The sequence below is a fragment of the Natator depressus genome, chromosome 11 (assembly GCF_965152275.1).
Source record: "Natator depressus isolate rNatDep1 chromosome 11, rNatDep2.hap1, whole genome shotgun sequence".
Lineage (NCBI taxonomy): Eukaryota > Metazoa > Chordata > Testudines > Cheloniidae > Natator > Natator depressus.
The window spans coordinates 2,506,079-2,519,300 of NC_134244.1; the positions used below are offsets into that span (position 1 = coordinate 2,506,079).

A 13,222-nucleotide genomic window follows, 5' to 3' on the forward strand; every position below is an offset into this window, starting at 1 on the left:
CAGTTTAACCCTGGGCCTATGAGCATAAATCCCTTGGCTCAGGATCTGATCAGAGATGGTTTTACTGCATTGCTGGGCTTTATGAGCATAGCTGCTATGAGTCACAGCTGCTTGGACGGGGGTTGAAATCAGAGCCACAGAAACAAAGGGGAAGGCTCTTGAATAAACAGGAGCTGATATCTGATGGGAGCAGGAAGAGGAGGGTGAAGCGTCTGCCAAGTGGAAAAGAAAAACAACCCATAAAAGCAGCCGTGCACCCAGTCACTGGAGTTCGGGGCCCGATCTGCCCTTTGCCGGCCTTGGGCTCTGAGTGGGTAGCAATAGATGAACAAGGCAAAACCCAGGAAAAGGTCAATTTCACCCTTTATGGTGGACAGTGCTAGCCCCGCCCCCTTCAAAACCTCAGTCCCGCCCCCTGTATAAAGTCAGACCCTCCCTCATTCACCATTCAGCGTCAGAGAGGCCAATGACTGAATGGGACAGAGGGACTGGACTGCCCGCTCCACTCCAGAGTGGGTCACCCCAGGTCCGTGGGCAGGGCAGTGTATAGGGGAAGCTGGAGCGCTCTGGGTATCCCCTGCCGAGGGATAATAGAGGGCTCCAGTCTCCAGGGCTGTTCACCAGGTTGCGAAAAGAAGGCTGGACTTGTCCATGATGCTGAACAGGGGAGGGAGATGGGGCCTTTAATACCGGACTGGAAGGATCTTCCTTATGATGGGTAAACACTCAGGTCTCCCAATTCTTCCTTCCGTCTCCCACACCCAGACTGATGTGCATGTTGATTTCAGTGCATCAGGAGCACTGGGGGCGGGGACCCCCCCGTGATGGACTGTGCCCCAGGATTCACACCCTACACACTTTTGTAATAATCTTTGTACAAAACAGGCCTGGGGAGGTATCACTTGAAACCGAATACCTCGCTGGTCAATAACACCATGAGAAAACGTGCGTAGCCACATTCCGTGTCAAGTTATGAACATAAGCCGAAACCATGACTGAAGCATGTTTCCCGGGCAAGTCTGGGCAGTGGGTAAGTTGGTTTGTCCGAGACAAGGGACAATCTGACACCTCTAGCCAGGTGTTATCAAAGCTGGTGGCCCATCACTAAGGCTACGTTTTAGTCATGGGTATTTTTAATAAAAGTCATGGACAGGCCACGGGCTGAGACTGCCCCAGCAGCAGCTGGTGCGCCTGGCCTGAAGAAGTCACAGAGGTCACGGAAAGTCACAGAATCCGTGACCTCCATGACAAACACGAAGCCTGAGCCATCACCTGTCAAGTGGCCATTCTCTGCCAAGCCATGGGGGTAGGAACCAACAGATCTGCATCTTAGCAGACAACAGCATGGAACCTCTCTCACCAGGAGACACCTTGTCTCCATCCTCACAGCAGGAATGAACTTCATCTAGGGGTGACCCTCAGGAAAATGCATTTCAAAGGCGGACTGGACTATAGAAGTGAGGGGCAAAAACACCCCAAGCTCTCTCTCCCTCTCTCACTGTCTCTCTTTCACCTAAGAAGACAAAAGAAACAGACTTTGGACTTTGGGAGCAGATCCTGGCCTGAGAATTTGGTCAGCAATGTGACTGGGAACATGTGGTAAGGGGTTTCCCCTTGAACCAAGTCTACTTTGTTAAGTTTTAGTACTGGGAAGCATTTTATCTTTAGTTCACTTGTAACCATTTCTGACTTTAATGCCTTTATTTGTATCACTTCAAACCTATCTCCTTGAAGTTAAATACACTTGTTTTATTCATTAATCAAAACTAATCCAGTGTTGTGAACTGTGAGGATAACTCCATTTGGGGTAGCAGACTGTTGTATACCGATCCCCTTAGAAGGGCACTGGACCTAATCATAGAAGATATCCGGACTGTCCAGGAGAGGGCAGGACAGTAGAACACACATTTTGTGGGGAAAGCCAGGACTGGGAGTGTGTTGGGATCACCCTGCATGTGGTGACCAAGGCTGGTGGAAGCCAGAGTGTGACTGGAGTGTGCTGGCTGGCTGTAGCTACACACAGACACTCAGGGTGTGTGCTGCATGCCAGTGAGCTATTTGTGAGTGGCCCACTGGGGAGCCACAGCAGCAAGGCATTGTGAGGCCCCCCAGGTTGCAGGGAAGGAGTGACCCAGCCCCACACTGGTCTGGAATGAGGCTGGGAGACACAGGGTGACATTTCACGCTATATCTACCCCCGGAGGGAAGGGGGGGAGGAGGAAGAGGAGGAAAGCAGCTAGACCAGTCCCTCCTAAAACAGGCTAGACGGGTTCCAGCCTTCTTGGGAAGCTGGCACCTCTAGAGCAGATCATGTTTTCTCTTCCTTTGGCAAACAAGATTGTTCACAATCTTCTCACGACAATGTAAACGTGGGCCCAGGCCTGGCACCCATAGTAACCTGGTTCGTGGGACATTCCCTGGCTCCCTGCAAGGGGCTCTCCTCTGCTGGGACACCCTGGGTGGCCACTCCAGGTTCCAGGCAGATTTGGCCAGTGGTTTCCTTGCTGACGAGCCACAGATGCTATTAGAGCCCATGGCTGTGCCAGGGAGCTTTGCTGACACATGGGCAGCCCGGGGCAGGGGGGAGAAAGATTCAGAGGCTGAGTGAGTTCAGGCCACACACACACACACAGAGATCTGGTTACGTTTGGGGGCAGCTGTATTCCATGCAGACCCATGCCGGAGCAGAGTCGATTCTGCCCAGCAGGAGGCAGTATTGCATACCCACACACTTTTCTGAGCCGGTGAGAACAGGCAAGGTCCAGCAGGCATTGTGATAGCGGAAGGCTTTACGGGAGGATTTGGAGGCAAAGGGAAAGGCATGGAGGGAGGGCATCCCATGCATGAGGAGCAGTGTAGAAGAAAGCGGGGAGGTGGGATGAAGTGTCGACATCATCAGCAAAGCCAAAGAAGCTGGGTGGGGAGGGGTTGAGGGGAAGGGAGCTAAGGGCTTCACAATCCTCAATCCAACGATAACTTTATTGGTCCTAAAATCTTCTTAACATCATGACATGCCAGTATCCGCACTCCGCCAGTGAGCCAGCTCCATGCACGCCCGCTGTTTCTCTTATCTGTAACGGGCCGCTAGGAGAGGGGTGAAGCTGTCAAGGGCAAGGATGGTGAAGCCAAGAAGTCTGACCCTGAAGCCGCAGAGAGCAAGGAGCAAGGCTCACAGTGGCAGGCCAAGATGAGCTCAGCACAGGAGGAGGGCAAGGAAGGTACCAGGTGTATCCAGGAAGGCAAGGTTCCCATAGCGATGCCATGGCGGTTGCTATGGTACGGCCGTGGCATCAGACCCAATGACGAGCTCCCAGGGCACACCCAACATCGGAGAGGAGAGCTGGGGACACCAATAGGACGAAGATTTGCTCTTGATTCAGCACAGGAAGGGCTGTGTTCTGGTTGGTTCAGCCATTCACATAGGAACCACATGCAGACTTCTTCCAGAGGCCACGCCACACAGCTGATCAGACCTGTCTGTGTATTTCCAGTCCTCATGTCCTGTGCAGCTGACACATCGTATCCAGCTGCAGAGCGGCTTTGCAGAAGGAGACGGGCTAAAGGACAAATCATAGAATCACAGAATATCAGGGTTGGAAGGGACCTCAGGAGGTCAACTAGTCCAACCCCCTGCTCAAAGCAGGAACAGCTTTTCTAAACAGTCCTGAACCACTTCTTTCTCCACAGAGGGCTGGTCACCTCCCCATGCTGTGCTGCCCAGTGCAGCAGTCTGGGAGCTGACCTTGTTCGTGAAGACAGAGGCAAAAAAAGCATTGAGTACCTTAGCTTTTTCCACATCCTCTGTCACTAGGTTGCCTCCATCATTCAGTAAGGGGCCCACACTTTCCTTGGCTTTCTTCTTGTTGCCAACATACCTGAAGAAACCTTTCTTGTTACTCTTAACATCCCTCACTAGCTGCAACTCCAGGTGTGATTTGGCCTTCCTGATTTCACTCCTACATGCCTGAGAAATATTTTTATACTCTTCCCTGGTCATTTGTCCAATCTTCCACTTCTCGTAAGCTTCTTTTTTGTATTTAAGATCAGCAAGGATTTCACTGTTAAGCCAAGCTGGTCGCCTGCCATATTTACTATGCTTTCTACACATCGGGATGGCTTGTCCCTGTAACCTCAATAAGGATTCTTTAAAATACAGCCAGCTCTCCTGGACTCCTTTCCCCCTCATGTTATTCTCCCAGGGGATCCTGCCTGTCTGTTCCCTGAGGGAGTCAAAGTCTGCTTTTCTGAAGTCCAAGGTCCGTATTCTGCTGCTCTCCTTTCTTCCCTGTGTCAGGATCTTGAACTCGACCATCTCATGGTCACTGCCTCCCAAGTTCCCATCCACTTTTGCTTCCCCTACTAATTCTTCCCGGTTTGTGAGCAGCAGGTCAAGAAGAGCTCTGCCCCAGTTGGTTCCTCCAGCACTTGCACCAGGAAATTGTCCCCTACCCTTTCCAAAAACTTCCTGGATGACCTGTGCACCGCTATATTGCTCTCCCAGCAGATATCAGGGTGATTGAAGTCACCCATGAGAACCAGGGCCTGCGATCTAGTAACTTCCGTGAGTGGCCGGAAGAAAGCCTCGTCCACCTCATCCCCCTGGTCCGGTGGTCTATAGCAGACTCCCACCACGACATCACCCTTGTTGCTCACACTTCTAAAATTAATCCAGAGACTCTCAGGTTTTTCTGCAGTTTCTGACCGGAGCTCTGAGCAGTCAGACTGCTCTCTTACATACAGTGCAACTCCCCCACCTTTTCTGCCCTGCCTGTCCTTCCTGAACAGCTTATATCCATCCATGACAGTACTCCAGTCATGTGAGTTATCCCACCAAGTCTCTGTTATTCCAATCATGTCATAATTCCTTGACTTTGCCAGGACTTCCAGTTCTCCCTGCTTGTTTCCCAGGCTTCTTGCATTTGTATATAGGCACTTGAGATAACTTGCTGATCGCCCCTCTTTCTCAGTATGAGGCAGGAGCCCTGCCCTCTCGCGCGCTCCTGCTCGTGCTTCCTCCCGGTATCCCACTTCCCCACTTACCTCAGGGCTTTGGTCTCCTTCCCCCGGTGAACCTAGTTGAAAGCCCTCCTCACTAGGTTAGCCAGCCTGCTTGCGAAGATGCTCTTCCCTCTCTTCGTTAGGTGGAGCCCGTCTGTGCCTACCAGTCCTCCTTCTTGGAACACCATCCCATGGTCAAAGAATCCAAAGCCTTCTCTCCGACCCCACCTGCGTAGCCATTCGTTGACTTCCACGAGTGCAGATCCAGGCAGCGTTGGGAGAGTTCACCCTTTAAAGCTCTTTCTCCATTTGCACCCATGTTAAAGGGAGTTGGGAACTGGCTAACAGCCCGTCCTTCTGGATCTGGGGGTCGGGAGCTGGGCTGCAGCTTCTCTCCTCCTTGAGGATCGGTGCAAAAGCAAAATGTTTCCCCCTGTCACATCCCACGATGTTGTGACAACACATCTGGCAGGTTTCACTACTTCTGCAGCACGTGTATTTTCCTTGGCAAGTAGCAAAAGTGCTCTGTGGAAATGGGGATTTTCCACTTAGGATGAATTCATGGAAGTTCAGGATTTTGGCCAAGGTGGGGAGCAGAGTTTCGCTTTGTGTGCTGCAAAAAGTTGGGACGGCTGGAGAGACGTGATGAGGAGTTGTCCTTAACCAGTCAAACTGGTGGCTAATGAAAATGGCTGACATTTCAATGCAGCCTGTCGTCTTGAAGGATCCCAAATTGCTTAGCAAGCGGAAACGCGGCTTGTTATGCTTATTTTGTCCCCATTGATAGGTGCCTGTCTCATCTTTAGAGTCTTCAGTTTGCCCTTTTTGGCGTGTTGTAATTTTTTGGCGCCCTTGCGTTTGTCCTCGGTTCCTTCCTAGAACACCTGCGTAAATGTTTTGGTCCCATGAGGCATTGCAAGCCAAACCCAACATTCCACTCGGCTCCATGCACGGTGGGATAGCTACCCACGGTCCAGCACTCTGTGCGTCGATGCAGGCCCTGCTAGTGAGGATGCACTCCACCAACACAATGTGCATAGTGGGGACATGCAGAATCGACTTGCTTAAATCAGAGGCTCAATGTCAACTTAAATAAAATCGACCTAATTTTGTAGTGTAGACATTCCCTTAGAGAGTGATTAAAGCCTTGAAGCCAGAGTCTGAATAGACCTTCAAAAATATTATTTACTAGGATAACTGGCTATACTTCACACCCATTTGAGGGTCCAATCTCTCATTGAATCTTCCTAAATTCATAGATTCGTAGATTCCAAGGCCAGACGGGACCATTGTGATCATCCAGCCTGACCTCCTGCCTAACACAGGCCAGAGAACTTCCCCAAAATAAGCTTCTCAGTCCTTATGACCTCCTGTGACAGTGAGTTCCACAGGCTAACGACACATTGTGTGGAAAAAGTCCTTCTGTCCGTTTTGAATTTCCCAACTTCCAATTCCACCCTTGTGTTGTGAGGCAGGGAGAACAGACGCTCCCAATCTGCATTCAGACACCCGAGGGCCTGTCGCTTTCACACACTTGGCAACAAGACTTGTAAGTGCTTGTCACACCTCTACAGTCCCGTCGAACTGACTCACGTCATGCTGTCGAGTGACCTACTGAAGAGGGTGGGCAGGCGGGTGGGGGGGTCTCAGTCCAGCTGCTTGTAGGCCGTTGCTGACTTCACTACGGGTACTAGCTGGCAGGCCCTGTAGACAAGCCAAGGCCTCGATGGACCACTGGAGAGTGAACCCCTCTAAGCCAGTGGTTCCTAAACTGGGGTTCGTGAATCCCTGGGGGTTTGCAAAATGTTACACGGGGTTCTCGGCAAAAATTTCCCTAATGGCGGACGGAGCTGTCCCTAGGGACCCCAGGCAGCACGGGCCAACAGCCCGGAGCCCCTGGACTTCCAAGAGCTAAGCAGACCAAAGCAAGCATATCTATCACACTGAGGAGATTTAAACTTCAAGACTCCTTATAAGAAATGGAAAGGGAGGGGGACATTTTTTCCTGTTTTTAAAATTAAATAGGCAGCTCGCATTGCTTTTAAAATTATGACAAAGAACAAGTTTCAGCTTTGTTGTAACGTGTGTTGTTTGCCTGGACTGCTCAAGACCTGACTGCTTGTGTAGGAGGAACTCTTTGAGTTGGCTTCTTAAATCCCTTCCTGCTGTTTCACATCTGATACTCCTTGACGAAACACAGGAGCCTTGTCTTATAACAGGCTGATTCAAAGTGATACAAGCTACAAAAGATCTTGGAAGAGTGTTGCCGTTTTCATAATGTAATAAAAATACTGTAATGATAAATAATAATTAATAATGAATAGTGTGTAATAAGCATGTCATAAAAACAAATATATTATTGTTGTATTTCCAAGATCACTGCTTTTATAATTTATACTCAGGTAAAGGAGAAAATCCCTGGAAATATTCATTTTTAGGTGAGGGTTTGCGAGACTTGACATTTTAGTGAAAGGGGTTCACAGGTTGCTAAAGTTTGGGAACCACTCCTCTAAGCTCAGGAGCCTCCGGGCAGGGGCAAGGGACCCTGGTGGGATGGGTTGGGGAAGCTTGAGCCCTGCCGCTTGGCCATAGTGCCCCTGTCCTGTAGATTAACAAACTTGATTCTCCCAAGTTGATGATCCAGCCCATTGCCCTGCAACACAATTCACATCCTGCTCTCCTCGGCCCCTCCTAGATGTGAAATTTTTCCCATAAAGAACTTGTGGTCTTTAAGTGCCAAATTCCAAACAAAGCTTTTTAACACGTAAAGGTAACAAGATGCAGAGGATTGTTCTCGTCCACGTGCAATCACCACCCAGGTCTCTGCCAGCCCTTAACTGGCAGAGGAAGGACGACTCCACCTATTTGCTTATTAGGGAGGGTTAGTTTACTGGGGTGGGGAAGTCTCTGCACCCAGATTTGTGCTTCCTGATGTGTGTCTTTTTGATGCAATGTCCTGTCAGATGCAGATTTATACATGAAAATAAAATAAAATATAAAATAGATTCCAAAGTCCTCAGGAGTTGGGATCTGAGTGTTCAAATTGCGCATTGGAACTCCTAGGGGCGGCAGCGGGGGCAGGGTGCTAGATGAGATCTCAATTTTCCCAAGGCCACCCTTGTAGGATGACTTCCGTGGGAGTTACTTGAACCCTTGGGAGAATGACTTTGGAATAGGAACGTATAAATGGGAGCTACTTATTGTTGGTCACACGAGTGCTTGAGCTGCATGCGAAGGCAACTGCTCCATGCAGAGCTCGCCAGGGACCCCCTATCGGCACGTCGCCACATTCTGTGCGCACAAAGGACGTGTTGTGCGCTGCCCAGACAGTGATGTGTATCTGGGAGCCATGCACCCTCGTGGGTTTGTGGGCGCTCACCTGGATTCTGTGCACTAGATGCGCAAATGAGCAGTACAGATAACACACAAAGTGCAATCAGTGTACTAAAGTGAACTGTACCCTGGGGATACTAACAGAGTAGTTTGATGAGTCCCACCTGCACATTAATAGCTATTTCATATAAGAAGACAAATTTCTATGACTTGCCTGCTCAGAGTTACTCTTTTTGATCAAATGGTAGGTGCTGGCAGTCCTGCGTTCAACCCACACCATCTCCTGATTCAAATCTCTCTAGGAACATATTTATCATGATCCCCCCAGTAAATGAGTCAACACTTACTTTCCTACGTTTTACTGACAATTATTTTCCATGTAGCTAAATGAAACAAAATATCTATTACCCGGATCCCTGCAGTACTTGGCAATCAGGGCACCCATGTGGCTTCTTTGCACACGAGCGATGCTTGTGTGCTTGTACCGATTCTGTGCACACCAGCAGGTGGCAAGCATTAGTGAAGTTTGTGTTTCTTGTGTGTGCAGCAATGCAGACTGTACTCTCCGCACACAAACAGGTAATTTGCATTACTGTGGATCCCGCACAGTTTACTGGTGGATCCCATGGTCTGTACCCTCGGGTAGATTCTGTGCACAATCAGATTCTTGGTGCAGGACTCGTGTACTCATCCCATGCACTAATGCAAATGCACTCATCCCATTCACGAATGCAAGCCCATGCAGGACTTGTGCACAGATCCCATGCACTAATGCAGACCCTGAGTGCTTAATTGTGATGCTATACAAAAAAGAGCTGGTGCACTATTTGGGATTCTGTGCACACAAGCAGATGTGTGCACTAATGTGGATCCTGTGTGCTACTTGGGATCCTATGCACACACAGAGATCCTATGTCCACAAGCAGATCCCACGCACTAATGTGGATCCTGTAGGCTAATTAGGATCATGTGCACACAAGCCCATCCCATGCACTAATGCAGATCCTGTAGGCTAACTGGGATATCATGCACACAAGCCAATCCCATGCATTAATGTGGATGATAAGAACAGCCATAGTGGGTCAGACAAATGGTCCATCTAGCCAGGGGTGAAAATAAGTCTAGGGACTTAAGGGTACGGGGCTGGGAGGGGGCTGGCTCTGGCCCCCAGAAGGGGCGGGGCCTTGGGCGGAAGGGGCGGGGCTGGGGAGGTCAGAGCCAGCCCTGGCCCACCCTGTACCGGCAAGTGCCTCCTTCCCCCTCCCTGGGGTAACAGCAGCAGCCGGGGGCTCTGGCAGCTGTTTAAAGGGCCCTGGGCGGTAGCGACGGCCAGAGACCTGGGCCCTTTAAATCGTCCCCGGAGCCCCGCCCCCGCTTCCCCAGCGCTCCGGCAGCAGGGCTCTGGGGACGGGGCTCCGGCCGTCACTACCGCCCCGGGCCCTTTAAATCGCCGCTCCAGCCCCGCCGCTGCTACCCCGGGGCTCCGGCAGCGGGGCTGTGGCAGCAATTTAAAGGGCCGGGGGCTCCAGCCCACTATCGTGTCTTCCAACAGTGGCCAGTGATCCATCCCCTGTCACCATTCCCAGCTTCTGGCAGTCAGGAGCTAGGGACCCTCAGAGCAGTGGGTTGCCTCCCTGACCATCTTGGCTAATAACCATTGGTGGACCTATCCGCCATGAATTTATCTAGTTCTTTCTGGAACCCTGTTATAATTTTGGACTTCACACCATCCCCTGGCAATGAGTTCCACAGGTTGACTGTGCATTGGGTGAAGAAATACTTCCTTAGGTTTCTTTTAAGCCTGCTGCCTATTAAATCATTAGGTGACGCCTGGCTCATGTGTTTTGAGAAGGAGTAAATGCAAAGTATTTGATAGAGGTCTATAAAATCATGACTGGTGTGGAGAAAGTGTATAGGGAAGTGACAGGTTTCAGAGTAACAGCCGTGTTAGTCTGTATTCGCAAAAAGAAAAGGAGTACTTGTGGCACCTTAGAGACTAACCAAAAAGGGGCGGGGGTGAGAAAACCTGGATTTGTGCTGGAAATGGCCCACCTTGATTTTCATGCACGTTGTAAGGAGAGTGGTCACTTTGGATAGGCTATTACCAGCAGGAGACTGAGTTTGTGTGTGTGGTTTTTGGAGGGGGGTGAGAGAACCTGGATTTGTGCAGGAAATGGCCCACCTTGATTATCATACACATTGTGAAGAGAGTGTTCACTTTGGATGGGCTATTACCAGCAGGAGAATGAGTTTGTGTGTGGGGGGGGGGGGCGGAGGGTGAGAAAACCTGGATTTGTGCTGGAAATGGCCCAACTTTAGATAAGCTATTACCAGCAGGAGAGTGGGGTGGGAGGAGGTATTGTTTCATGGTCTCTGTGTATATAATGTCTTCTGCAGCTTCCACAGTATGCATCCGATGAAGTGAGCTGTAGCTCACGAAAGCTCACGCTCAAATAAATTGGTTAGTCTCTAAGGTGCCACAAGTACTCCTTTTCTTTTTATAGGGAAGTGTTAAACTTCCCTATACACTTTCTCCACACCAGTCATGATTGTATAGACCTCTATCATATCCCCCCTTAGTCATCTCTTTTCCAAGCTGAAAAGTCCCACTTTTTTAAATCTCTCCTCATATGGAGAATGTTCCATCCCCCTCATCACTTTTGTTGCCCTTCTTTGCACCTTTTCCAATTCTAATATATCTTTTTGAGATGGGGTGACAAAAACTACACTCAGCATTCAAGATGTGGGTGTCGATTTATACAGAGGCAATGTGATATATTCTGTCTTATCTATCCCTTTCCTAACGGTTCCTAACATTCTGTTCATTTTGACTGGTGCTGCACATTGAGTAGATGTTTTCAGAGAACTATCCACAACGACTCCAAGATCTCTTTCTTTATTAGTGATAACAGCTAATTTAGATTCCATCATTTTATATGTACAGTTGGGTTTACATTTTCCAATGTGCATTACTTTGCATTTATCAACATTGAACTTCATGTGCCATGTAGTTGCCTGATCACCAAGTTTTGTCAGATCCCTTTGTAACAATTCATAGTCAGTTTTGGACTTAATTATCTTGACTAAGTTTGTATCATCTGCAAATTTTGCCATCTCACTCTTTATCCCTTTTCCCAGATCATTTATGAATACGTTGAACAGCACTCCTCCCAATACAGTTCTCTGGGGGACACCAGTATTACCCTCTCTCCATTCTGAAAACTGACCATTTATTCCTTCCTACCTTTCATTTTCTGTCTTTTAACCAGTTACCGATCCATGAAAGGACCTTCCCTCTAACCTCATGACAGTTTACTTTGCTTAAGAGCCTTTGGTGAGGGACCTTCTCAAAGGCTTTCTGAATATACAAGTACACAATATCCACTGGATCACTCTTGTCCACGTTTCTGGTCCCCACCCCCGAAAAAGATTTGAATAGACTGGATCCTGCACAAGCCCTTCCCCTGCACTAATCACGCTCCTGTAGGCTAACTCAGACCCCATGCACTAATTTGGACACTGAAGGCTAACGTGGATCCCGAGCACACCAGCCCATCCCGTGCACTAATTTGGATTGTGTAGGCTAACGTGGATCCCGTGCACTAATTTGGATCCTGTAGCTAACCGGGAGCCTGTGCATTAATTTGGACCCAGTAGCTACCCGGGAGCCTGTGAATTAATTCGGATTCTGAAGGCTAACGTGGATCCCATGCACTAATTCGGATCCTGAAGCTAACTGGGAGCCTGTGCACTAATTCGGATTCTGTAGGCTAACGTGGATCCCGTGCACTAATTCGGATCCTGTAGCTAACCGGCAGCCCGTGCACTAATTCGGATCCTGTAGGCTAACGCTGATCCCGCGCGCACCAGCCCGACCCCCCCCACGCGCACGAGCGGCCCGCCGCTACCGGCCGCAGGGCCGCGCGCCCCTGCCCGCCTCCGAGCGGAAGTGACGGCGGAGGGGGCGGGGCACAGAGCGGAAGCGGCGGCGCAGGCTCGGGCGGGTCCCCGGTGCGCGCAGCGGGCTCGGCTCCCTCCCCGGCCTCGGTCCCTGAGACCCCCCCGCCGGCCCCCGGCCCCCCGCGGCCCCGCCATGATCCTGCTCGAGGTCAACAACCGCATCATCGAGGAGACGCTGGCGCTCAAGTTCGAGGGCGCGGCCGCCGGGTGAGGGGGGGAAGCGGGGGCCGGGGGGGCCAGAGCGGGGCCGGGGGCAGGAGGGGGGGGCTGGGCCCAGAGCAGCCCCGGCGGGGCGGGGGCCGGGGGGGCCCAGAGCAGCCGCGGGGGGGCCGGAGGGGGGGCGGCCCCGGCGGGGCGGGGGGGGGACCCGGGGGCCGCGGGGAGGCTCGGGCGGAGCCGGGGGCAGACACGCTGCCCGCCCGGGGTGCGGCACTTCCGCAGCCGCTGGGGCCGCACCCTCCCCGGGGGTGGGTGCCAGGCAGGCGCCGCCCCCTCCTTGGGCCCCGAGCCGAGCCCTGCCGGGCGGGGAAGGGCGGCGGCGGCCCGGGTCCGGCCCAGCGCGGGGGAACCGGCCCCTCTCGGGCCCAGCAGTGGCTCAGCTCCCCCCCCCCCCGCTCCAGGGGCGGTTCTGGGGGGGAGCGGGTGGGTCTCAGCCGGGCAGCCCAAGTGCCACCTGCCCCCAGTTACCTGAGCAGGGGGCCCGGGCCCGGAGCGTGGCCTGGCGTGTCTCAGTCAGGACACGGGGAGATCCTGCCAGCAGGCAGCAAGGGCACCTCTGGGCCCGCTCTGCGGGTGGGGAGAAAGGGGGGTGGTTGGTACGGAAACGGTGTTCCTGGTACGGCCCCTGGTGCGGGCGCAGTTATGCCAGCGCAAAGGTGCTTATTCGGGGATCGGTGCTTATTCGGGGATCGCTTTAGTTCCCTTCCCGCTG

At 51.7% G+C, this 13,222-nt stretch overlaps 1 protein-coding gene across 1 annotated transcript in view; it reads left to right on the forward strand.

The window, feature by feature from the left end:
• The first annotated feature begins 12,398 nt into the window (after window positions 1–12,398).
• The window catches only part of ARPC2 (actin related protein 2/3 complex subunit 2), a 33,655-nt gene continuing 32,831 nt past the window's right edge, over window positions 12,399–13,222 (forward strand). Inside the window, exon 1 of the mRNA XM_074967019.1 lies at window positions 12,399–12,498. Within this exon, the coding sequence (XP_074823120.1) occupies window positions 12,425–12,498 (74 nt within the window). The 5' untranslated portion in view covers window positions 12,399–12,424. The remainder of the gene's footprint in view (window positions 12,499–13,222) is intronic.